The sequence below is a fragment of the Notamacropus eugenii genome, chromosome 2 (assembly GCF_028372415.1).
Source record: "Notamacropus eugenii isolate mMacEug1 chromosome 2, mMacEug1.pri_v2, whole genome shotgun sequence".
NCBI lineage: Eukaryota > Metazoa > Chordata > Mammalia > Diprotodontia > Macropodidae > Notamacropus > Notamacropus eugenii.
Window position 1 is genome coordinate 428,461,960 of NC_092873.1, and position 26,326 is coordinate 428,488,285.

At 38.0% G+C, this 26,326-nt stretch overlaps 1 protein-coding gene across 3 annotated transcripts in view; it reads right to left on the reverse strand.

The window, feature by feature from the left end:
* SYT14 (synaptotagmin 14) overlaps window positions 1–26,326 on the reverse strand; it is a 261,665-nt gene that overhangs the window by 56,597 nt on the left and 178,742 nt on the right. For all 3 annotated transcript variants that reach the window (XM_072647931.1, XM_072647928.1, XM_072647929.1), the window contains 2 exons: window positions 20,106–20,377; window positions 13,209–13,658 (listed from right to left, as the gene is read on the reverse strand). In XM_072647931.1, coding sequence (XP_072504032.1) covers window positions 13,209–13,658; window positions 20,106–20,377 — 722 coding nt within the window. The remainder of the gene's footprint in view (window positions 1–13,208; window positions 13,659–20,105; window positions 20,378–26,326) is intronic.

Here is a 26,326-nt window from a genome sequence, read left to right on the forward strand (position 1 = left end):
CAATGAATTCTTTCACATCATCTTTAATTTTTTTTTAATTTTTGGTTTTGTTTACTAACTTCTTGGTTTAACTCATAGTCATTCTTTTCCCTGGACTCAATTCTTTCTTTCAATGAATTATTTTGTTCAGTGAGCTTTTGAACCTTCTCCTTCATTTGGCTAATTCTGCTTTTTAAAACCTCCTTCTCCTCACTGGCTTTTTGGACCTCTTTCTCCCATTGAGTTAGCCTCTTTTTAAAGCCGCTATTTTCTTCACCGTTTTTTTGGTTCTCCTTTAGTAAGCTGCTAACTTGTTTTTTAAGGTTTTCTGTTTCCTGACCCAAGTTTAAGTCCCCTTTGGAGGAAGGGCCCTTGACTTCCTCTGGCAGTGTGCCTTGTTCTTCCTCATCTGAAAGGATGGGAGGAGACACCTGTTCCCCAAGAAAGTAACCTTCTATGGTCTTATTTTTTTTCCCTTTTCTGGGCATTTTCCCAGCCAGTGACTTGACTTCTGAGTTTCCTCTCCACACCCATCTGACCTCCAGATCCTCCCAGCTAGCGCTTGGGGCCTGAGATTCAAATGCTGCTTCCCAGCCTCAGGGCTTTTGGTGGGGGCGGGGCTGCTATTCAGTGTGAGATTAAGTTCAGGTGCTCAGGTGGGAGCAGGGCCACCACACAGGGTTTAGTTCCCTCAGGGGGTTTACGGGGAGACCTTCAATAATGGATCTGGGCTCCTGCCTGCTTTGGGAGCCCTTGCCTGCTGCTGCCTCTGCTGCTGCCTCCTGAGGGGGCCTGAGTTATGGGGATACTCTGCTCCCCTCTCGGGGAGCTTAGAAGATCTTCTCACTGACCTTTGGAGCCTGTGGGTGGAGGGACCTTCGTGGCTGCTGGAGATTCTGTCCCTGAAGTCTGCTCGGATCTGCTCCCCTCCATGCCTCGAGGCCAAGGCAAGGCTGGGCTCTGCTCCGGGTCCAGTGCACGACAGAGCTTTAGTGGCGGTTTTTCAGGTCTCTCTGGAACAGAAATCTCTTCCACTCCACTGTTCTGTGGCTTCTGCTGCTCCAGAATTTGTTGGGAGTTCTTCTTTACAGGTATTTTATGGGCTGTGGGTTAGGAGCTAGCATATGTGTATCTTTCTACTCAGCCATCTTGGCTCCTCTCCAATTCCTCTACTTTTTGAAGAATTAAATAATCACTAAATTAAGTCAAGAAGTCATTAGCTGCTCTCTTTTTAGGAGAGAGAGCTCCAGTAGACATAGAGGTATCTGAATTCTCCCATTACTACAATATTATGCTTGTAAATGAGACTATGTTTTGTTTTTCAAACTTAAATCTTCAATTTATCCAGGTACTCTACAAAGTATGGATCAATTCTCTGCTGCCTGTGCTAATTTTGGCCTAATAATTAGCACCAAGAAAACACTGATGCTCCATCAGCCACCACCACACCATCCATATGTGGAAACACTGGCTGCAACAAATGGAGAAGTTTTGAATGCTGTGGACTTACCTTGGTAGTGTACTTTCCAGGGATGTACACATTGACAATAAGGTTGACACATGCATTGCCAGAGCTAGATCAGTGTTTGGGAGGCTCCGAAGAAAAGTATGGGAGAGAAGAGGTATTAGACTGATTACCAAACTGAAGGTCTACAGAGCTGTTGTGCTGACCTCATTGCTATATGTTTGTGAAACATGGACAGTATACCAGCACCATGCCAGGAAATGGAATTGCTTCCATTTGAACTGTCTTAGGAGGATTCTGAAGATCATCTGGCAGGATCAGGTACCAAACATAGAGGTCCTTACTCAAACTAAACTGCCAAGCATTCAAACTATGCTTCAGAGAGCACAACTCCAATGGGCTAGCCATATTGTTCAAAGGCAAAATGTACACTTGCCAAAAAGAGTATTTTATGGAGAACTCACATGGGGTGGGCGATCACATGGTGGTCAGAAGAAGCGATACAAGGACACTCTCAAGGTATCTCTCAAGAACTTTGGAATGATTGTGTGTCATGGGAGACACTGGCACATGACCACTCAGCATGGTGTGCCCACATAATAAAGGGTGCTATGCTCTATGAGCAAAGCAGAATTGAAACAGCTCAAAAGAAACGTAGAATACACAAATTTGGAGTATCCACCCCAAATTTTCACACGGACTATTTGTGCCCAATCTGTGGTAGGGCATTCTGAGCTTGTATTGGTCTGATCAGCCACAGTTGGACACATTGAAATTTGACTTTATTATGGTGATGTCATTTTGGTCCTCTTCGAGAATAAAGGACAACAACCAATCAGTGTACTTGAAAGTAAAAAAATCACATCTATCTATTCTTCCTTTGACATTCACTCAAACATTCTCCATCATGCTTTAACTCTCTGGTTGCTGGATTTCCTCACATAAGCATACTTCTTTAATGTACAATGTTAGTCTTCTTTCCAACCTCCTTTAACTTAACCTGTTTCTTTTGAATAAAATATACCAATGCCTCAGTCATGAGTTTCCTCCAACTAAGTCTTAAGGAAACCTATAAGGTCAAATTTGTCCATTTGTGTTAGAACCCCTAATTTGTTGACAAAACTTTGGGTATTTGTGTAAACAGAGTTGAGGCTATGTTTGTTTTTATTACTGGCTTCATTCTTGTGTTTTGTCTCCTCAAAATTTCTAGGTATTTTAGCTGCTCTTCTTTCTTATTTGTGGCTATTTCCTGTAGTATCTAATTTTGGCTGTACATATAGGTCATCTTCTCCTTTATCTATCCTTTTTAGTTTTGATAAAATCTTACCCATTTGCTAAGATTTATACCATACTAGGCAAATACATTCCTACCATCCTTTTGCTATGTGTACTCCATTTCTGGCCAAGAATCTATCAATCCTATATTGTAAGTGATGATCCAGAAATCTATTTCCCATTCTCAAACACCTTCACAGTCAGTTGTTTACTTCAAAAATTAATTTTTCTCTTCTGTATCCACTGTCTTTGGCAAGCAACAGTGAGGAATGTATAACCTGTGCCCCTATGATCTTAATTTTCTTGCGCTTCATAATTACTGGCAATAGTTTTTAGGTTCTTTCTGAGAGTGACATTTCTGCCCACAAGAAACATCAATAATGGATAGTAGTCTCCCATTTTGATAAGTCTTGTGAAGTTATCTATCAGATCTTGGATACATGCCTCAGGAAGACATTAGACATCTCTGTGGATGTTTTAAGGTCAGCAAATAGCTGTTTCAGTATCTTTAAGGAAGGAACTACTAGTTGTCTTCTGTTTCTTCATGAATGACGTCTCACTTGATTGCTTTTATGGTTCTAGTGTAACAAGCAGTTTCTTCATTTATCTCTTCTCCAGGAAGAGAATTAAATTTGTTTTAAAGCTGTAAGAGCACAGCTATTCTTTTCCTTTTTTTTCTTGTCTGTGTAATTCTTCTAAGGTCTATCACCCAGACAAGGGTTGCCATACCTCCTCTAACACAAATCTCAATTATTCTACTAAGAGTTAGTATCTCTTTCCTTTAGGAGACCTTCAGTTTAACTCATAACTTGGAGTATGAAAAGGCATCCATCTAGTCTCATCTTGTCCTAGGAGAGAGATCAACCTATACTTAGAACACAAATAACAGTCACTCAGCTGGACAGAAATATAAATACCCCACATTCCATGCAAATCTCTGCACAATTTCACTATTCTTCCTGATAGTTGAGATTTCTAGCTTTTTTTTTTTTTGTGCCACTACCTGTGGATGTTTATATCTCAGTTTTAAGGATCTGTAACTTTTAACAGTGATTACTTACTACCTCATTCAAATTCCAATTCTTTATTTCAAAAATTCCACATACATTTCAGACTAGCATCAATCTATAGTCTCTCCTGTTTCATCAATTTGCTCCACCCATCACCCACCACACCACTTTCAATTTGAGTAATCTACTAATTATTACACTTACCTTGCCTCTCTTGCTACCTAGCTTCTCTTTATTCTTTCTGAGTTAACCTCTTAAAGTTCTATTCCCTAATCCTTTTAGTCTTCTATAATTCTCCTCAATCACCCTCCATCTTGCCTTACAATCTGGAGGCAAGATCTGAACCAGTATTTGTTCCTGGAGATGGCCTTAAAATTTTCCTCAACTTCTCCCAAAATCTTCCAAATTGTTCCTCTCCAAATTCAAACTTGGACCTACTTCACTAGTTCAAACTCCTCAAAGTAACCTAAATAATTTTTTTCTTCTCATTTGGCATAAATTGTTTTTCTTTTCTCCTACTCATTTTCTCAAAACCTTATCCCAGGGTGGAGCCAAGATGGCGGAGTAGAAAGACGCACATACACATAGCTCCGAACCCACAACCCACAGAACGGCTAGAGGGGACCAACTCACGGTGAATTCTGCACCCAGAGGCCACGGAATATTGGAGCGAGGAAGATTTCTGTTCCGGAGAGACCTGCAAACCTCTCGAGGGGGGTCCTTCGCGCTGCGGACTGGGCGCCGGGACTGGGAGCAGAGGGCAGCCCTGCAGCGGCCGCGACACCATGAGGAAAAGATCCGAGCGGGCTACGGGGACGGGATCTCCAGCGGCCACGCGGGTCCCTCCACCCACAGAGGGACCTGCAAACCTCTCGCAAAAGGTCCTTCGCGCTGCAGACGCGGAGCCCAGCCCAGACCTGCGGCGGCCGTGGCTCCGAGAGGTACAGATCCGGGCAGGCTTCAGGGACGGGATCTCCAGCGGCAGCACAAGCCCCTCCACCCACAGGTGACGGGGGTCGGTGAGAGAGTCTCTTTGGCAGGTCGAGAGGGGAGTGGGGTGCCCCCATGGCTCGGGCCCCCCGGGAGATAGAAGCTGAGAGGCGGCTGCAGACAGGGGCTCCCCAAGCAGGCGGGAGCCTGGATCCATTGTGGAAGGTCTGTACATAAACCCCCTGAGGGAACTGAGCCTGAGAGGCTTCCCTGCCCTGACCTGACCACCTGAACTTAATTCTCACACTGAATAGCAGCCCTGCCCCCGCCAAAAGCCCTAAGGTGGGAAGCAGCATTTGAATCTCAGACCCCAAATGCTGGCTGGGAGGACCAGGAGGCGAGGTGGGTGTGAGGAGAATATTCAGAGGTCAAGTCACTGGCTGGGGAGAATGCCCAGAAAAGGGAAAAGAAATAAAACTATTGATGGCTACTTTCTTGGAGAACAGACATTTCCTCCCTTCCTTTCTGATGAGGAAGAACAATGCTTACCATCAGACAAAGACACAGAAATCAAGGATTCTGTGTCCCAGCCCACCCAATGGGCTCAGGCCATGGAAGAGCTCAAAAAGAATTTTGAAAATCAAGTTAGAGAGGTGGAGGAAAAACTGAGAAGGGAAATGAGAGGGATGAAAGAGAAGCATGAAAAGCAGATCAGCTCCCTGCTAAAGGAGAACCAAAAAAATGTTGAAGAAATTAACACTTTGAAAACTAGCCTAACTCAATTGGCAAAAGAGGTTCAAAAAGCCAATGAGGAGAAGAATGCTTTCAAAAGCAGAATTAGCCAAATGGAAAAGGAGATTCAAAAGCTCACTGAAGAAAATAGTTCTTTCAAAACTAGAATGGCACAGATGGACGCTAAGGACTTTATGAGAAAGACAGATATCACAGAACATAGTGAGAAGATTGGAAAAATGGAAGATAATGTGAAATATCTTATTGGAAAAACAACTGACCTGGAAAACAGATTCAGGAGAGACAATGTAAAAATTCTGGGACTACCTGAAAACTATGATCAAAAGAAGAGCCTAGACATCATCTTTCATGAAATTATCAAGGAAAACTGCCCTGAGATTCTAGAACCAGAGGGCAAAATAAATATTCAAGGAATCCACAGAACACCGCATGAAAGAGATCCAAAAAGAGAAACTCCTAGGAACATTGTGTCCAAATTCCAGAATTCCCAGGTGAAAGAGAAAATATTGCAAGCAGCTAGAAAGAAACAATTTAAGTATTGTGGAAATACAATCAGGATAACACAAGATCTAGCACCCTCTACATTAAGGGATCGAAGGGAATGGAATAGGATATTCCAGAAGTCAAAGGAACTAGGACTAAAACCAAGAATCACCTACCCAGCAAAACTGAGTATAATACTTCAGGAGAAAAAATGGTCTTTCAATGAAATGGAGGATTTTCAGGTTTTCTTGATGAAAAGACCAGAGCTGAAAAGAAAATTGGACTTTCAAACACAAGAATGAAGAGAACCATGAAAAGGTGAACAGCAAAGAGAAGTCATAAGGGACTTACTAAAGTTGAATTGTTTACATTCCTACATGGAAAGACAATATTTGTAACTCTTGAAACATTTCAGTATCTGGGTACTGGGTGGGAGTACGCACACACACATGCACACACGCACACATACATAGAGACAGAGTGCACAGAGTGAATTGTAGAGGATAGGATCATATCTTAAAAAAAAAAAATGAAGTCAAGCAGTGAGAGAGAAATATTGGGAGGAGAAAGGAAGAAATTGAATGGGGCAAATTATCTCTCATAAAAGAGGCAAGCAAAAGACTTATTAGTGGAGGGATAAAGAGGGGAGGCGAGAGAAAAACATGAGGTCTACTCTCATCACATTCCACTAAAGAAAAGAACAAAATGCACACTCATTTTGATAGGAAAACCTATCTCACAATACAGGAGAGTGGGGGACAAGGGCACAAGCAGGGTGGGGGGGAGGATAGAGGGGAGGGCATGGGGAGGAGATTGCAATCCGAGGTCAACACTCATGGGGAGGGAAAGGATCATAAGAGAATAGAAGTAAGGGGACAGGATAGGATGGAGGGAAATATAGTTAGTCCTATACAACACAACTAGTATGGAAATCATTTGCAAAACTACACAGATTTGGCCTATATTGAATTGCTTGTCCTCCAAAGGGAAGGGGTGGAGAGGGAGGGAGCTAAAGAAGTTGGAACTCAAAGTGTTAGGATCAACTGTAATGTTCTTACCACTAGGAAATAAGAAATACAGGTTAAGGGGTAAAGAAAGCTATCTGGCCCTACAGGACAAAAGAGAAGACGGAGACAAGGGCAGAGAGGGAGGATAGAAGAGAGAGCAGATTGGTCACAGGGGCAATTAGAATGCTTGGGTTTGGGGGGGAGGGGATAAAAGGGGAGAAAATTTGTAACCCAAAATTTTGTGAAAATAAATGTTAAAAGTTAAATAAAAAAAAAAAAACCTTATCCCGTGGAAGCGAGAATATATTTAAAAATTATATATTACTTGTGGGAAAAATTCCCTATATGGCAAGAACCATGGGAAAAAGAGAGAATCACTTTGAATAAATTAGGTTTCACTATGTGCCACAATAAACTCAAAATGAATACATAACCTGAATGTCAAAGGTCATATCTTTTTTGAAAAAAAGAAGAGCACTAGATCAGCTGCCTTGTTATAGTTACACCTATATGAAGATAATGCTTAACCAAACAAGGTAAAGAGGTGATCACAGAAGATGAAGTAGATAATTGTGATTACATAAAATTTAAAAGGTGGTGCATGCTTTGGCATGGATCAAATGAATGCAAATAGGATAAGAGAAGTGATCAATAGGGAAAAATATCTTTTTACCAACTATCTTTGATTGGAGTCTGATATGCAACCTAAACCTAAAACCTCTGCCTGGTTTCAACTTCACAGAGTAAGAAGCCCTTTCCAGGATTAGCTGATCACTTTTAATCTCATCACAATGTTTCTAACTCAAGCTTTTGATATCTCCTCCCTCAGCCTCCTTTCTCCTCTGATTTGAGGGCTGGAGAGTAGAATACTAAATTCCTCCTTTTCAGAGAGTAGAAATTGGACTTTGAGCTCACCTGACCTTCCATCTGAAGTTCTACTTGGTTTCAGCTCCATGGAATAAGATCTCCTTCTGTTGGACACCTCCCCCCAATTTCCAGCTTCTGTCTATGTGCTGTCTTCCCTCATTAGTTATGAGCTCCTTGAGGGCAGAGATTGTCTTTCTTTTTATTATTTGTATCCCAAACACATAGCACAGTGCCTGGCACATAATAGGCACTTAACAAATGCTTAATGAATTGAATCAATAGGAAAGTTATACAAATATAGAAGACCAAAAGCCATTCCACAAAAGATAAGTGATCAAAGGATATAAACAAATAATTCTCAAAAAGACATCAAACTTTTAACAACCACATGAAAGACTGCTCTAAATCAATAATCATAAGAGGAATGCAATTCAAAATAACTCCAAGATTTCATTTTACATCCAGGAAACTGGCAAAGATGACCAAAGATAGGAAGAGTGCATGTTGGAAGGGTTGTGGAAATAACATCACATTTTGTACCTGCTGGTAAAGCTGTGATGTGCTCCAACAACTTTGGAAAGCAATTTGAAATTATGCTAAGAAATTCATCAGTCAACAAGCATTTATTAAGTGACTGAAATGATTTTTTTCAAAGAGATCCCCTGGCTAAAGCATATAAATTTTAAAAAGTTCTCAGCTAAACTGAGCATTTTAATATAATTTTCATAGTAGCAAAGGCCTAGAAAAAGTAGATCACCCTTGACTGAGGAACAGCTAAGAAACTTCTGAATGTAGTAGAATATTATCATGTTATATGAACATAATAAAATACAAAAAAGCATGGGAACAACTGAGGCAAAGAAAGTAGAACTGGGAAAACAATATACACAATGACTATACCAATATAAATGAAAAACAGAAACATAACAAAATCAGTGCTGATTATGACAAGTACAGAGAACCACAGGAAGAACCGATGCAAAGTAATGGGAAACAAAAGAAGGAATTCTGTTTCCCCAGGATTAAAATTCCTCCCAGTTTTGAGTGACAGCAGAATGTGAGTTCAAGGGGACTAGTTCTATTCAGAGTTGTGACCCAGCAGAAACAGGCTTCTGATCAGGTAAAAAGGTCAGAAGCTTGTATGCATGCTTAACGAGCTGCTTGAAAGGGAACCCATCAGAGAGGAGAACATGAAGTGAGATGCTCAGGAAGCTGCCTCTAACCAATGGAGGGAAATTCAAATTGAGAACAGCATAAAAAGGCTTGCATTGATCTGAACCACTGTAGCCGTCCATTAGGAGCTATCCATTTATTCAGGGGAATGAACGTAAAAATTAATAAAAGCTTTCCTCATTTCACAAGTACTGTCCTTTGTTTAAAGTGAGTATGTTTCTCACAAAGTGAAACAAGAAAAGCCAGAACAGTACGGACAATGATATCATAATACAGATGGTAAAAACAACAAAACAAAAACAGAATGCTGCTAAATCACCCCAAAGAAGAGATGTAATTTAACCTCTCTCCATCTCTCTCAAGACAGGCAGAGGTTTGGGGTAGGAGGGTTACTACAGGGGTGGAACTCTACAGATGATGTCAGACTTGAGGTGTTGGTTAGTTTGGCTATTTTTCCCCCTCTTTTTTATTCTTCGTAATAGGGGATAGCTTTCTTGGAGGGGTAGATGGAAGGATATATTGAGAAATGTGGTTGACAGAAAAACCAAAGATAGCACTGAACACATTTTCAAGTGCCATGTAAGTATTACATATCCGCCATGGGGAGGGGTTAACGCTCCCCCTTTTATTTCTACCTCTCCCTTATTCCATTTCCTGGATGGAGCACCCAGAACCCATCAGGTTACTTGACTATTCACACTTGGATGAAAGTCACCAAACTATATCCCTTCCAGTGAGATGATGGATCACTAATCCTTACCATCTGCTCTCTGCAACTGTCCTTAAGGCCTTATTTGAAATAGCACCACCTCTGACTTCCCACGCCTACTACCACCCCCTTCAATTATCATCTGATCTGCTGACAATACCAAAATGCTTATTGACCGACTGATCTCTTAGCCTTGCCATCCATCCTTCTGATGTACTGTTAGGACTTCCAGGCCCTTTTATCCTCCCTATAGCCAAACTTTATTATATGTGTTATATCACACAATGAGAGTGTGAGTTCCTTGAGAGCAGACAGTAACCATTTTTCTACTTGTATCTCTAGTATTTAGCATTCACAGTGCTAATAAATGCTCATTCATTGATTTACTATCAGCTATTATTATGAATTTGTTCAAGTATTTACTTAAAAATAATTATTAAATTTAAAGTTTTAGATAAGAATATGTTGATTTTAACTCTAAAAGATGTTTTAAATGATTGAAAAAAGGCACTTACCCAAAGAACATTTGTAATGTGATGATCCTATTCAGTGAATGTGCATTTTTATATTTACCCATTAATTCATTTTTTTCAAGCAAAATAACTGTCACCCCCCAAGTCCTCAAATTGTGCCCCAAATTCTATGGCAATCATGAAATCTGGGATCACATACTTCTGAATTTTCTTCCCTCTCTTTTATTCCCTTAAGAAAACTTGTTTCCCCTGACTCCTCCATAATCTCTTTTAGTAGCCCTGATATTTATACTCAACAGTCTAAACCAAACTTACTCTCTTTACCCCCAAACTTGTTCTTCCTCTTGATTTAAGGCATGATTCAAATCACAATTGTCATCTTTGACTCTTCTTTCAATCTTATGTATTTAACATCTGCAATAATTCACATTGCCATTCTCCTAGTTTAAGGCCTCATTATTACATTTTTACTAGTTTCTTCACCTCCATTTGTCCTACTCCCCATTCCTTCTTCACAATGATGGATTCATTTTTCTTAATTTATAGATATGACCATAGCATTCTACTATTTAAAAACCTTTGATAGCTCACTATTTCCTATAGGATAAAGTTCAATTTCCTTTACCTGGTCAATGAGTCCACAAGAATTCATTAAATGTCTACACTATGCTAACTACTGGGCATTTAAGGTCCTCTATCTACAAGCTGTCTTCAATCTACATTTTTGCAGCTTTATCTCATGCTATGCCCTTTCTAGCACTTTATTCTATAATCAACCTGAAGTACTTAACTGTTCTAAGAACACATCCCAGGATTTTCAGCCATTGTACTTCACCTGAAGGACCCTACCTGCTCATTTCTACTTGTTGAAATTCTGACTCTCAGATGACTTACTCAGCCCAGGTGCCACTTATGCCATGTAATCTTCCCTGATCTCTCCGGAATGGAGATGTATTCCTCTTCAAAATTCTAGCTATATTTGATTCATATCAATCTTATCTCTCTTCATCCCTCACCAGCCAACTCATCTCCACAGGATTTTCTCTTCCATGCCACAGAAACCTCTTTACCCTAGGCTACTTCTCACCCTGGAGGCCTTTACCCCTGTGGTCCCACCATTTGATTAGCTGATTTCTAGAGTCTGCAATTTAAGGAGGTGGCCCAGGTCAAAGATCTCTTCCTAACTCTGTAGGCCACATGGCTGATTTATCTCCACAGGATTTTTTTTCTTTCCTGTCCCTATTCAGAGTTCCTTCTGCATTCTGAACTCCCTTTTCAGATCGCTTTTGTGTGTTTTCTTCTCTCCTTAGGAAGTAAGATCCCTGAGAACAAACCACTTTCTTTCTGCTTTTCCTTGTATTCCCAGAACTTAGCACAGTGTTGAGCATACAGTAAGTGCTTAATAAATGCTTGTTGACTGATTGACATGCATTACATTTTCTATTATGGTTATCTGAGCACAAAGCTTATCACCCCTACCAGAATATAAACTTGAGGGGAGGACACCTATTTTGTAAAATATTACAGCTAGATAGAACCCTAGAGATGATATAGTCAATCTCCTTGTGTTCTAGCTGACTGAACTAAGACTCAGCAGCTAAGTGATTTGTAAAAAGTCACGTATCTAATAAAAGCTGGGACTACAACTCAGGTCTTATGATTCCCAAGTCCAGGGCTCTTTTTACTATCTTAAGCAGTCTTAACCACCATGCTGTCAAATTTATCTCTGTGTCTCCTTCATCACTTGGACTACGTTCTTCTCATATTAGACATCAGAATGGCAACAAGGGGGTGTAGTTACTTATGATGACCTCAAAAAGGGGACACGATAGAGAAAATCCAGCAGAGATGAGTATGGCCAGGGCCTCCTCCAAAACTCTGATGAACCTTTTTTTAATATTACTTTTTTTATAAATGCATAATAACATGATATAATTCTACCCTGCATGGAATGAATGTATTCATTTTGTGGTAAGTAAAGTTTCAGTATCATAAAGGCTTAAAGTCTTGGCTGGACCATAATGCACAGAGGGTACAATTTTTAAAACTTGTGACAGGCATGCAAACACCCTATCCATGCACTTGCAGGTATTTAACAAATTTTTAATGAATGTTGCTGTAAAGGTCTTCCATTTATGGCCAGTTAGTATTCACACCTATGTAAATTTAAGCCTATATTTTCTTTTTTTTCTCTCACAGACATGGAGAATTGATTTATATCTCTTTTATAATATCCCATTGAATAATTCAATAATCTAACAGTCAATGTGAAAAAACTCACAAAGTCCCCATCTCTGATATAGATTAAAGCATATGCTAGCATAGTTTGCCAATTCTAGGATTTTGCCAGGAAATGCCAAAATTTTAAAATAAAATTACTGAGAACTATGTCAGATGCAGTTTACACATAATTTGCAAAATTAAAAAAATAGGCTTCTTGGTTTTAAAAAACACCATTGCAACATATTAATTAGACATTATAATGTCCTTTAATTATCATGAACCAGGTTCAATTATCATTCTAGCATAAGAAATGTCTTTCGTAATGAAAAAAATAAAAGACCCAAAACAACAACAATAAGGAAAACATGGCAAGGGCAGTCTGAATTGAAGAGTAATTGTTCCTAACTACCTTGACCTTTTAAATTATAAAATAAAAAAGAATTTTGTAACAAGATCACCAGCACGTGGAAAACATGTTGAAAAATAGATGGGGTGCATATGTATTTATATCACATATGTTAATTTGAAAAGGACATGATTTTTTCAGGGAAGAAGCCCTTTCAGTTAATGCAGACTGTACCCCATCTATGTTATAAGACTTCCTAAGGCTTATAAAGGTTAAGTTGTTTGCTCATGGCCCCACAGATGATAAGGGAGAATTTGAACCCAGGCCATCTTCCTGACTCCAACTCCATTTACTATATTGGTCTGCTTATCATATAAAGTATATACTTTGCTTTATATGTGTATATTATTCATACAAGTCAATATCTATACATATTGTACATGCATACACATGTATGTGTGTATGTGTGTGTGTGCACAGTACCCTCTTCAGAGGCTACTTTGTTAGATACTCACAGAAAGACTGTAAGAAGGTTCCAGAATCACAGGTAATGACATCTTCCCTTGAAGATTCAATTTTGTTAAGTAAAAAATTTTTTCCCCCACAATCTTTTCTTTTTTCATGCGACGTACACCATAGAGTCTAAATCGAACTGCATAATTTCCAATCATCTCAGATTCGACATGGTTAAACTTGAACGTTTCTGTGAAGACAGGGCATGGCCCTCGCTGGACACTTGTCTTGGCTCTCTGTTTCTTTATGGGCAGAAGAACAAGGTGCACTTGCCAGCAGTTGCTGCCGGTCCTGTTATACATTGGGATGTCTGTGACAGCTGTCACTGTTACTAGGAGCTTCTGTTCTTGTGAGTCATAGTCAAAAGTCACATCCAGGGTGCCATATTTAGCTTCTGGCTCAGGATCAAAAGGTTTAGGGAGTTGTGAAGATGATCCTTGAGCTGATACATCCTAAGAAAAATAAATTTAAATGTTTCAGTTTTTAAATCCTACTATTAGTCTATTAAAGAAATAAATACCTGACCTTCCTTATTTTATGGTAATGTTAATATGACCTTAATTCATTACAGCAAAAACAAAAAAGGACAAAAGGATAAATCTATGAGGCCAAGGCAGTTTACCTAAGAAATGAAGATACCCTAAAATATTAGCTTTTAAAAAAATCAGAGAATTTCATATCTCAAAACTTCAATTTTCAAAAAGGAAGAGAGCAAAAAATCCTTTATATAGAAAGTGTAAAATTTAGAAAACTTCCAAGATTTACTTCCAAAACTATGAAAATATTTACTAGCATATTTATTATTATTGTTATATATATTACTAACATACACACTAACATTACATACATATATTATGCATATTACTAACATATTTACATATTAACTAAGTTGAAAATGAAAAGAAAGTGAAAGTATGATACAATTTGGATTTATTTCTCCAGGATTGCTCTGAAATATCATTACTAGTATGAAAAAATATCCAAGGCTTGAAAAATAAAGGAAATTTAATTTGAAAGTATAAACATTAAGGTTCCAGAAAATTTTCCTCCAAACACTCTTTACAACGTAGATTATGTTTATTCCCAAAACATTTTCTTTAGTAATTGCTAAAAACAAGTAGCTTCAAAAATACATTACAGATAAGAGATTTTGAAATCCATAAAGTTTCTATGGTAAAATCCAAAGTTTCACAAAGCTCCAAGATAAGAATATGGAGGACATCTTCCTGTTCTATCTATTCTTCTTCTGAGGATTATCAATTACATGCCAATTCAACCACCCTGGGCATTTCAGGAATGTCAGACAGACTGCTTGCCTTTCATGATTTTCCTCTACCAACATCTGCAGGGGAGCATCCTGTCAGGCCTGACAGAAGTAGATGAGACTCTTAGGGAAGGATGATCAAAAAGAGATACACCAATGTGTCCCTTTGTCAGGGTCCTGTGAGCGCTCCACAGTTTCTGACACAGGTGCAGCTGAGAAAGTACACGTCAGAATAAGAAGGACTCGTAAAGTTATTTTTATATACTTATTTAATATTTTATTTTCCCCCCAACTACATGTAAAAATGATTACATTTTTTTTTTAATCTGAGATCTCGGTTCTCTCCCTCCTATTCTCCCCGTCCCACTCGTTGGGTGGTAAGCAATTTGACATAGGTTTTATATGTGCAGATATGCAAAACGTATTTCCATGTTAGTTATATTGTGAAAGAAAACACAGATTAAAAAAAAACTCAAGAAAAATAAAGTAAAAAAAATGCTTCAATCTGCATTCAGTGCATTCAGACTCAATCACTTCTTTCTCTGGAGATTGATAACATTTTTTATCTTAAGTCCTATGGAATTGTCTTGGATCACTGTATTGCTAAGAATAGCTAAGTCAGTCATAGTTGATTACTGTACAATATTGCTGTTACTGTGTGCAATGTTCTCCTGGTTCTGCTCATTTCACTTTATATCAGTTGATATAAATCTGTCCAAGTTTTTATGAGAGCATCCTACAACTGTATCCTATCGCAATCATATACTACAACTTCAGTAATTTTCCAAGTGATGGGTATTCTCTGTGTCCAATTCTTTGCCACTACTAAAAGAGCTGCTATACATATTTTGGACATAAAGATCCATTTCCTTTTTGGTTGTTGATCTTTGGGATACAGACACAGTAGTGGTATTGCTTGGGTCAAAGGGTTTGCATAATTTTACATCCCCCTTTCAGCATTGTTCCAAATTGTTCTCTAGAATGGTTAAATCAGTTCACAAATCTACCAAGAGTATATTAGTGTCTTAGTTTTTCTCACATTCTCTCCAACATTTGTCATTTTTCTTTTCTATCATGTTAGCCAATCTGATATGAAATAGCTGTGGAAGAGTGGTACATTAGAATGGTTTTAATTTGCATTTCTCTAATCAATAGGAATTAAAAGTATTTTTTATATGACTATAGATAGCTTTGATTACTTTATGTAAAAACTACCTGTTCATATCCTTTGACCATTTATTAATGGCTCTTAATTTTAAAAATGTGACAGTTCTCTATACATTTGAGAAATGAGGCCTTTATGAGAGAAACTTGCTATAAAGATTTATTTAGTTACAATTACTATGTATTTCCCTCCATCCTATTTTCTCTGTGTTTATCCTCTTCTCTCTTTCCTTTCACCTTGTCCATCCTCAAAAACATTTTGCTTCTATCACCTCCCTTAATCTACCCTCCCTTTTATCAGCCTCTGCCCTTTGTTTTATCCCCTTCCCTTCCTACATCCCTGCAGGATGAGAAAGACATCTATACCCAACTGAGTGTGTATGTTATTCCCTCTGAGTCAATTCTGATGAGTATGAAGTTCAAGGACTCCCCCACCCCAGATCTCCCATCTTCCCAACCACTATAAAAGCTCTTTCATGCCTCTTTAATGTGAGATAAATTACTCCCTTTCTCCTCCCAATATATTCCTCTCTCACCTCTTAATTTTATTTTTTTTAGATATCATTCCTTCTTATTCAGCTCACCCTGTGTTCTCTGTCTATATGTGTGTGTATGTGTGTGTGTGTGTGTGTGTATAATCCCTCCAACTACCCAAATACTGAGAAAAGTCTCAAGAGTTACAAATATTATCTTTCCATGCAGTATGTAAACAGTTCAACTTTAGAAAATCCCTTATAACTTCTCTTTCCTGTTTAACGTTTCATGTTTCTCTTGATTCTTGTGTTTGAAAGTCAAGTTTTCTATTCAGTTCTGGTCTTTTTATCAAGAATGCTTGAAAATCCTCTATATCATTGAATGATCATTCTTCCCCTGAACTATTATACTCAGTTTTTCTGGGTAGGTGATTCTTAGTTTTAATCCCAGTTCCTTTGACTTCTGGAATATCCTATTCCAAGTCCTTCAGTCCCTTAATGTAGAAGCTGCTAGATCTTGTGTTATCCTGATTGTATGTCTACAATACTCGAATTGTTTCTTTCCAGCTGCTTGCAATATTCCCTCCTTGACCTGGGAACTCTGGAATTTGACTACAATATTGAGTTTTTCTTTTGGGATCTCTTTTCGGAGGTGATCAGTGGATTCTTTCAATATTTATTTTACCCTCTAGTTCTAGAATATCAGGGCAGTTTTCTTGATAATTTCATGAAACATGATGCTTAGGCTTTTTATTTGATCATGGTTTTTAGGTAGACCCATAAATTTTAAATTTTCTGTCCTAGATCTATTTTCCAGGTCAATTGTTTTTCCAGTGAGATATTTCACATTATCTTCTATTTTTTCATTCTTTTGGTTTTGTTTTGTAATTTCTTGGTTTCTCATAAAGTCATTAGCTTCCATCTGTTCTACTCTCATTTTTAAAGAACTATTTTCTTCAGTGAGCTTTTGAACCTCCTTTTCCATTTGGCTAATTCTGCTTTTTAAAGCTTCTTCTCCTCACTGGTTTTTTGGACCTCTTTTGCCAATTGAGTAAGCCTATTTTTAAAGGTATTATTTTCTTCAGCTTTTTTTGGGGTCTCCTTTAGCAAGCTGTTGACTCATTTTTCATTCTTTTCTTGCATTGCTCTCATTTCTCTTCCCATTTTTTCCTCCACCTCTCTTACCTGATTTTCAAAATTCTTTTTGAGCTCTTCCATGGCCTGAGACCATTGCATATTTATTCTGGAGGTTATGGAAGCCTTGACTTCCTCTGATGGTATGCATTGTTCTACCTCATTGAAAAGGATGGAAGAAAGTACCTGTTCACCAAGAAAGTAACCTTCCAAAACCTTATTTTTTTCCCCTTTTTGGGCATTTTCCCAGCCAGTTACTTGACTTTTGAGTCCTTTGTCAAGACAAGGGTATACTCTAGGGACTAGTAAGTTCTCAGTTCCTTCATGGAGGCACAATCAAGGGAGAGGTGTTTACTCCTCTCCTGGCCTGTGCATTGGTCTAGGAGCAATCAAAAACTTTTCTGCCTAGAATCTGCGAGTAGTAGAATTCCCTCTCCACAACTGCCTCCAGCTCCACCATGCCAGCGCTCCTCCTCACCCCAGAGCCCTGCTCAGGGCTGAGATTCAGATCAGCTGCTCAATTTCCCCAGGGGCTTTAGGCGGACAAAATGGATGCTGCAGCTGCAGTGGCTGCCGCTAGCAGTCCAGACTGTGTTCCCTTCTAGGTGAAGGAGCTTTCCCATCGACTTTTGAAACTATCTTTGGCTTTTGTAGGTTAAGTAATGTGGGAACTGATGCTGCTGGTGGCTGATGAAGCCTGTTCCTTGTCCTGTCTCTGCTGTGCCACATGGCCCATGCTGGGTTGTGCTCCGCTCCACACCCAGTGTGATAGACCTTTCCTGCTGGCCTTCCAGGCTGTCTTGGGCTGTCATTTTGTGGCTTCTGCTGCTCTAGAATTTGTTTAGAGTCATTTTTAACAGATATTTTATGGGCTGTGTCGGGGAGCTTCTATAGGTCCATCTTTCTACTCCACCATCTTGGCTCTGCCCCTGCCCACTGAGCTTCAATAACTCTTAAATTATCTCTTTTTGATCTATTTTTCAGGTCAGTTATTTTTCTAATGAGATATTTCACATTTTCTTCTATTTTTTAATTGTTTTGATTGTATTTTGTGGTTTCCTGGAGTCTCATAGTGTCATTAGCTTCCATTTGCCCAAATCTAATTTTTAAGGAATTATTTTTTTCAATCAGCTTTTGTACTTCCTTCTCTATTTGGCCCATTCTACTTTTAAAAGAGTTCTTTTCTTCAGTGAATTTTTGTACCTCTTTTTCCATGTGGCCATTTCTGCTTTTTCAAGGAGCTCTTCTCTTCAGTAGATTTTTGTGCCTTTTTTTTTTTATTAATATTTGGCCTATTCTGTTTTTTAAGGTATTTTTCACTACCTTTTGTGCCTCCTTTACCAAGTCATTGAGTCTTTTTTAAAAACGATTTTCTTGTATCACACTCATTTCTTTAACCATTTTTTTCTTCTACCTCTTTTATCTGAATTTAAAAACCCTTTTTGAGCTCTTCCAGGAATTCTTTTTGGGCCTGAGAATAATTTGCATTTCAGTTTGAGGCTTTGGATGTAGCAGTTTTGACTTTGTTGACTTCTTCTGAGTTTGTATTTTGACCTTCCCTGTCACCATAGTAACTTTCTATGGTCAGGTTCTTTTTTATTGTTAGCTCATTTTTCAGCCTATTTCTTGACTTTTAACATTATGTTAAAGTTGAACTCTGCTCCAGGAGTAGAGGGGGTATTGTCCCAAACTTCAGGGTTTCTATAGCTGTTTTGAGAGCTAGTTATGGGAATCTGTTAATTTTAGTTCTTTTAAGGTGGTATAATCTCAGGAGAGGTGTTTTTACTACTTTCCTGGCCTGTGCTCTGGGCTGTGAGTGAACAGAAGCACTCTTTTCTACCATGGAACTACGACCAGGGTCCCAATTCCCCTGCTGCCATAAGCTCTGTTGTGCTAGTGACAATGACCCAGATCTACTCACAAGCAATGCAACAGAGTCCTATACTCAGTGCCAGCAAAGGGACACTGTAATCTCTTTCTGACCTGTTGCTCAACCCCCTTTACATCTGTGGGTTGACAGCTCCAGAAACCACCAAAGCTGATTCAGCGATCCTCAAGGCTTGCTGCTGGTTTGCTGGAGTCTGCCTGTACCGATGCAGTGTGTATTGGACTGTGCTTCATTCTCACCCAGGTAGGACAGATCTTCCTGCTAACCTTCTAAGTTGTCTTGGTCTGGAAAATTGTTTCACCCCATCCTTTTGTGGGTTCTGCTGCTCCAGAATTGGTTTTTGAGGCATTATTTAAAGTTGTTTGGAGGGGAATTTGGGAGAGCAGTGGTGAATCCCTGCCTTTCCTCCATCATCTTGGCTCCACCTCACTGTTCTTTTGCCTCAATTTGGTCTTGAAACCAAAACAAACACTAAAATATCCTGCAAATCAAATTTACCATGAATTCAAATCTTAGAATGGAAATAAATATAATGAAAACCGTTTATGTTGATGTAAAAAATTTAACTTTTGCTTTAAGCATATTAAGTTGTTTTTGTTCATCCTGAGTCAGAAAAGTAATTCTCCCACAAGAAAAAATAACAATCACTCTAGATGATATCAATACATAAACATTACCAAAATTCATTATATCAAGGAACTGGCATGCCTATTTTAAAGTGTGAGACCATGATGCTGGCAAGGCTATTTATAAAATCTTGTCTTTTCCCCTCAACTACTCTTTTTTCAGCATTCCAAAATACTAGAAGGATAAGATTCCCTGATGTGAAGTTAAGAGGTTTTGGTTATGAGTGTAAAGACTAGATTAAGGATGTAAATTGGGACAACAAACTACCATAGACAAGGTCAAATATACCCACAGCACTGTACTGTTACTCAAAAGACCATATGGAAACATTATGTACCCTTTTACTTACTTCTGGGCTAAGAACAGCAGTACTGTCACTGGGCACATCCTCTTCATAGCCTTTATTATGAAAACTTTCTATTTCATGTCCTGTACTTCCTTCGCTTGGGCATTTATTGTATGAACATCTTGGACTGTTGCTACAGTGAGAAAATTCACATTTACTGTCACCAATTTCTGAAGGTGTACATGAGAGATGTGGAGAGCCACTGTCATCCTGATATGGTGGTGGCTGCAATTCATCCAGTGGAGGTGTTCTTCTCATTCTTTGAATGCAGTTTGCTGTGAATGAGTGAGAATTCTTGTTATACTTTAATTAGAGCTTCAATTTTTAATATAATATGTGGTAGAATTAGATGATCAAAAGGCTTCATTGAAAAATTTCATATCATTTTGGACTACAATATTTATAGATATAATTTTTCCTCTGTTAATTCTGAGGAAAAATAAAGTCATTTCCTTCTAACCCTCTAAGCCTATAAAATAGAATCTAGGGAAATGACAAAATATTTTTTGTTCCGTTGAACAAGGCAAAAGACATAATTAAGGACAAAAACAATGCTGAACCAACATAGAGACCCAAGGAATCTCAGTATTACTAGTAGAACTGCTTTTTTTTCTCCTTTAAGGCTAAAAACTCCTATTCCAACTCAAATGTACTTCACATTTATCATCTGTTGTGTACATGCAAACTCATGTAAATGAGAAGCATCCTCACTCTGCACATTTTCAACTTGGTGTTATCTGCAGATCGGATAAACAATAAATACTTATTAATCACTTACTATGTGCCAGGGACTGTGCTAAGATCCAGAAATACAAAGAAATATAAAAACACAGTCCCTACCTTCAAGGAACTCACACTCTAAATGGGAAGACAACACATAATTAACTAGGAATATAGAAGAGAGATAAATAGAAGGCAATCTGAGAGGGAAGACATTATCTGTGGGCGGAAGTGGCAAAAATCTCTTGCAGAAGGTGAGATCTGAACATGAAGGAAACCTTTAGGGAAGCCACAAGACAGAGGTGAAGTGGGACAGCTAGTGAGAAGGCAGAGAACCAGGGGCTGGCCTGGAGAGGAACAGCAAGAAGAATACTCTTACCAGATTGTAGAATACATTGAGACAGTAAAGTATAAAAAAAAGATTGGAAAGTAAAGAAGGGGTCAGGATGTGATGGCTTTAAATGCTAAATAAAGCATTTTATGTTTGGATTCTGAAGCTAATAGGGAGTCACCATAGTTAATTGAGGGAGGAGGAGATAGGAAGAGATCTATGCCCTTAAAAGAAAATTTCTTTGGCAGCTAAATGGAAGATGGATTGGGGGCAGAAGGGAGATATGAGGCAAGGAGATCTTAGAAGGCTATTGTAATAGTCCAGATGTAAGATGAGGATGGCCTATACCAGGGTGGCAGCTGTGAGAGATAGGATAAAGGTAGAAACAAGAAAAATTGGCATCAGACTGGATATGTGGTTTACGTATGACTGTGAGCCTGGGTAACTGGGTGGATGGTGGTACCTTTGACAGTAACAGGACAGTTGGGAAGAAAGTTGAGTTTGGGTGGAAAGGTAAGGATGACATCTAAGCATTTATCCATATCATTGATTAAAATGTTATATAGCAGAAGGAGAAGTACAGATCACTTTAGCACTCTAATGAAGATCCTGGGTAAGCATCTGACTTAAATACAGAATGGAGATAGAAGACTGTCAAGAGTAAGAAGTGGGATAGAACAGAAACCTGGTTGTGTAAGTCTTATAAGGAAGGATAATAGATGATTATAAGCAGCGTCATCTCATAAAACAGAAGATACGGAGCGCAAAACTAATTTTTCAAAAGAATCTGGCAAGGTATCAACCTAAGCAAAGCCACCCCAACGACATATAATGATGGAGATGGGAGGAGTATGGAAAAGATTTATAAAAATTATGATAGTAAACTGTTTTCTCCATCAAAGAAAGTGGAAGTAGCACATGTGGAGTCTACCATCACAATATGGGACTTCGTTATAGAGGATTAGAAATTACACTAAAGAGAACAAAGACAGGAAAGGTGAATGTAGAGGAGATCCATGAAGGAGGTAACATGTTTGAAATGTAGAGGGACTAATGCAAAGTATCTGAAAGAGGGGAAGATACCAAGTGTGGAAAAAATCTTGAACCTTATTAATATTAAAAAAAGGACAAATAAAAGAACAGAAATAACTACTGATGCCAACTCCATCATCTATCTAAAATCATTATGATAATGATTGTGAATTGAGGGTATCCTTGATGAGAATATCAGCAAGAAAGAAGGTGTTTTGTAAGTGATATTCAACATTGGACCACATCTTTATTATTTCACAAATAAGAAGATTGAGAAAATGTAAGATTCCATTGTGTTTATTATTTGTTGATTAGAAAAAAGTATTTGATTTGCAAGAACAAATGCCACTTTTCGGCTTTTTTTACAGGAATATTATGGCATTTTGGAAGCTGCCATGTCACACTAATGACTCAGGCTTAGAGTTCATTCAAATACCCAGGTCTTTTTTAATAGGAGCCATGTTGAGGCCTGGTTTTCCTCATTTTATACTTGTGCGGTTCAGTTTTTTAAAACCAACTGTAGAACCTGACCCATATCTCTATTAAATTTCATAGTTAGATTCTACCCTTGTCCTATAGCTATCAAAGTACGTAGTTTCCAATTCTGTTATTTAATTTGTTGGTTGTACTCTCAATTTCACGTCAATGACAAATTTCATATGCAAGTTATTTATGTTGTCATCAATGTGGAACAGAATATAGCAAAAAACAAATCCTTGGGTCACTACATTAGGAACTTCCCTCCACTAATTACTCTTCTTTGAGTCTAATAATTCATATAGCTTTGAATCCATCAAGTTGTACTCTTTCAATACTTTACCTTCACAGTAGTTGAGCATCTTGCACCTAAACTACTCTATTGTTTATATGCTGCTGGCCCTAGTTCTTTATCCTCATCCTGGATCATTGATACAAACCGTAGGTAGACTATCAAAGTGCAATTCCTGATTACATAGCTCTATCCATTCCCTCTCAACTATGTGAAAACAAAACTAAGTCCTTTGGTTCTACAATGAAAGAGAATCACTGCATTATCATTCTCCTCATCTTTTTCATTCTACATTGTCTCTACTAAATCTTGGTTCTGTGGAATGGAGTTTGTAACAGGCATACCTACCCCTGACGAGTGTTTCCATACACTCTACTACTACTACTATTTCTACACTTAAGTGAAAACTTATTTTATACAGTTTCCTCTTCCTTAACACGCATATAAAAACACTTATGAAAATGCTGTGGAAATATAAAAGGCAGCACACTGCTTAAGAATACCTAAGTGTTGCTAAAATAGTTCTCAACTCCTCAAACAGTATTTATTTATATTTGCATTTACTTATATTTTACATACTAAGTATACAGCATCCTCTACAACATGGCACTGATAAAAACTTCATAGAATGTTCCTTTGGAGAACTGAAATATCATACTCTGTTGGAATAAATGTGATTAAGATCTTCCACGATTCGACGTCAACCTACCTTTATAAATTTCTCTTCCTTTAATCTTCATGCATCTTACTTGGCTCACTCGTTCAAATCTGAATCTTTTCAGTCACACTCCAATGTTTGTTCACCTCTATACTTTTGCTCATATTCTCCCTAGAAAGCCCCACATTACTAATTCCTCCCCTTTGCCAGGTCAAATGACATGCAATTTTCAGAAGACAGGTGGAAATTATCTTTCTCTATTTCAGACTTACACAGCCCTTTGTGTCTCTCTTACTTCACTTTCACAATGTGTGCATCTCACATCTACTATACTGTAAGCACCATGAAGACAAAGACATTGACTTCTTTCTTTCTCCCATGGTACCTAGATCAGTACCTTGTATTGTTGGCTGAATGTGTTTCAAATGTTATAGTAAAGTCTGTATACATAATACATATGATAAGGTTTGAGTCAGTGATGCAATGAGTTTCTCCAAGTTATACCACCCTATAAGGGGGAAAAAACTTACATGAATGCTACAGAACTTTGAAAAAGCAAATTTTTTGAGCTTCTGGCTCAAAAGAAAAGTGTTATTTGCATATATTAGCATAACTACACGTTTTGCTCACAGATCCCCAATTCTATTTAAAAGAAATCAAATTCATTAATTCATTATATGATGTCATTCACATAGCTTGTGACTCCTTTGTTAACATATCTGCTAAGAGACAGGGAATATTTTCTAATATTTAATTGAAATCTCCCCCTTTTAAGTCTATTTCTCTTTTTTAATTTTATAGAGGCAGAGCACTGTGCAGTATCTTCTAATATGACTGAAGAAAATAACAAAATCGCTCATTAACCTTTTATTCTTTTAATATCCCCAATTGCTTTTAACTTTCCTTATAAATGTAAATTCCCACCCTTTGCAGCCATTTTGGTTATTCTTCTCTACATATTCTCTAGTTGTACCCCTTTGGTTTTCCTTGTACATTGACTAAAATTAGAAATACTCCTCTAATAAAGTTCTGCATACTATAGGAGATGATAGATAGGTAGGCAGATAGAGAGAAAGAGTATTAAGTGCTTCCTACATACCAGACACTGTGTCATGTACTGGAGATACAAATACAAACAAGTAAGTCAGTCTGTGTCCTTAAGGGGTTTACATTCTAATGGATAACATTATGATTACTAGGCAGCCCTTGAATAACCATTTTAACACACTAATAACCTACTGAACAATTTGCAAACCAGTTGTTGGTCCACTGTTTTAGTCGGGTCTAACTCTTGGTGACCCCATTTGGGGTCTTCTTGACAGAGATACTGGAGTGATTTGTCATTTCCTTCTCTGCTCATTTTATAGACAAGGAAACTGGGACAAATTGGCTTAAGTGCTCTGCCCAGGATCACACAGCTAGTAAGTATCTGAGACTAGATTTGAATTCAGAAGATGAGTCTTCTTGGTTCCCGCACAGTGCTCTATCCATTGTGCCACCTAGCTGCTCCAGTGCCTGGATTTATATCTCTTCTATAGTAATTCTGTAAAGATTTTTAAAAAACACATAGCTAGCCAGTAAGAACATTAGAAGACTATATCACAAACATAAAAACATCAACAGCGTGCACTCCTTCTTGTGTGAGGAGTTTTCAGTTGTGTGAATACATATACATATGTGTGCATATATACATAAATATTCCACATGTTAAGGGTTGATGATTATCCTATAAAAATGTACAACAATCTGATATCTGATCAGAAGAGAAAATGCACATGACAGACTGACTTCCAAGTTATGGTGTGAAAACTGCTTAATCAAGGAATTGGAAGGAAACTCAAGAGTCATCTAGTCTAGTATATAGATGAAGTATAAATTCTTTTCCTTGTTTATACCTTAATCTACCACATCCACCCTATCATGCTGACCTTTCTCTACCTTTTGTGGAAAGAAATACTTTCAAATCCAGCCTCCAATACTTCCTAGTTGTGTACTTCATGAGCAAGTCACTTAACTTCTCTCATCCTGGGAAAATAACAAATGTACCTCTCATTGTGCTAATATAAGGATCAAATAAAATAATAAATTCAAAATGTTATGCAAATCTCAAAATACTATACAAACATCAAAATTATTAATAGTTTCTGAATGCCCTTCTTATAAACATCTCCTGTATACACTAAATGGTCCTTTTTTGACATTCAATTACGAATATGTCTTTAGTCTTCCATTCCTTAGCTACTGCTTGTAACTTCACAACTGAGAACACTTCCCTATTACAACCGTCAAAGAAGTAAGTAGACTTCTCTTATGAAAAAGTGGCATCTGGAAGACGCTGTGAAGAACCTCTTTAGGCCAGTAAAATGCCTACAAGCACTATAAAATGAAAGACAATAACAGCTCTGTGATTATATTCCATTTTATACTTTTACACAAAAAGACTGGGAGATACAAATATGATTTTCCCTAGTATTCTCTGTATAATTTAGAAGAATCTAAGTGTCCAGACAACTATCAGTATCATTTTGGCCTAAATGAATAAATAAAATAGCTCTGTCACTTTTTCACTTTGACAAATTCCATTATATATCCCCATGGGAAAACTTCATAAGGGCTCTGTGACAGAAAAGGGGTTCTTATAGTCAATCATCTTTATCACCCACTAGAGTGATTCACAAATGTCGGAATAGCAGAAATTTCCACAGAGCTTTTTA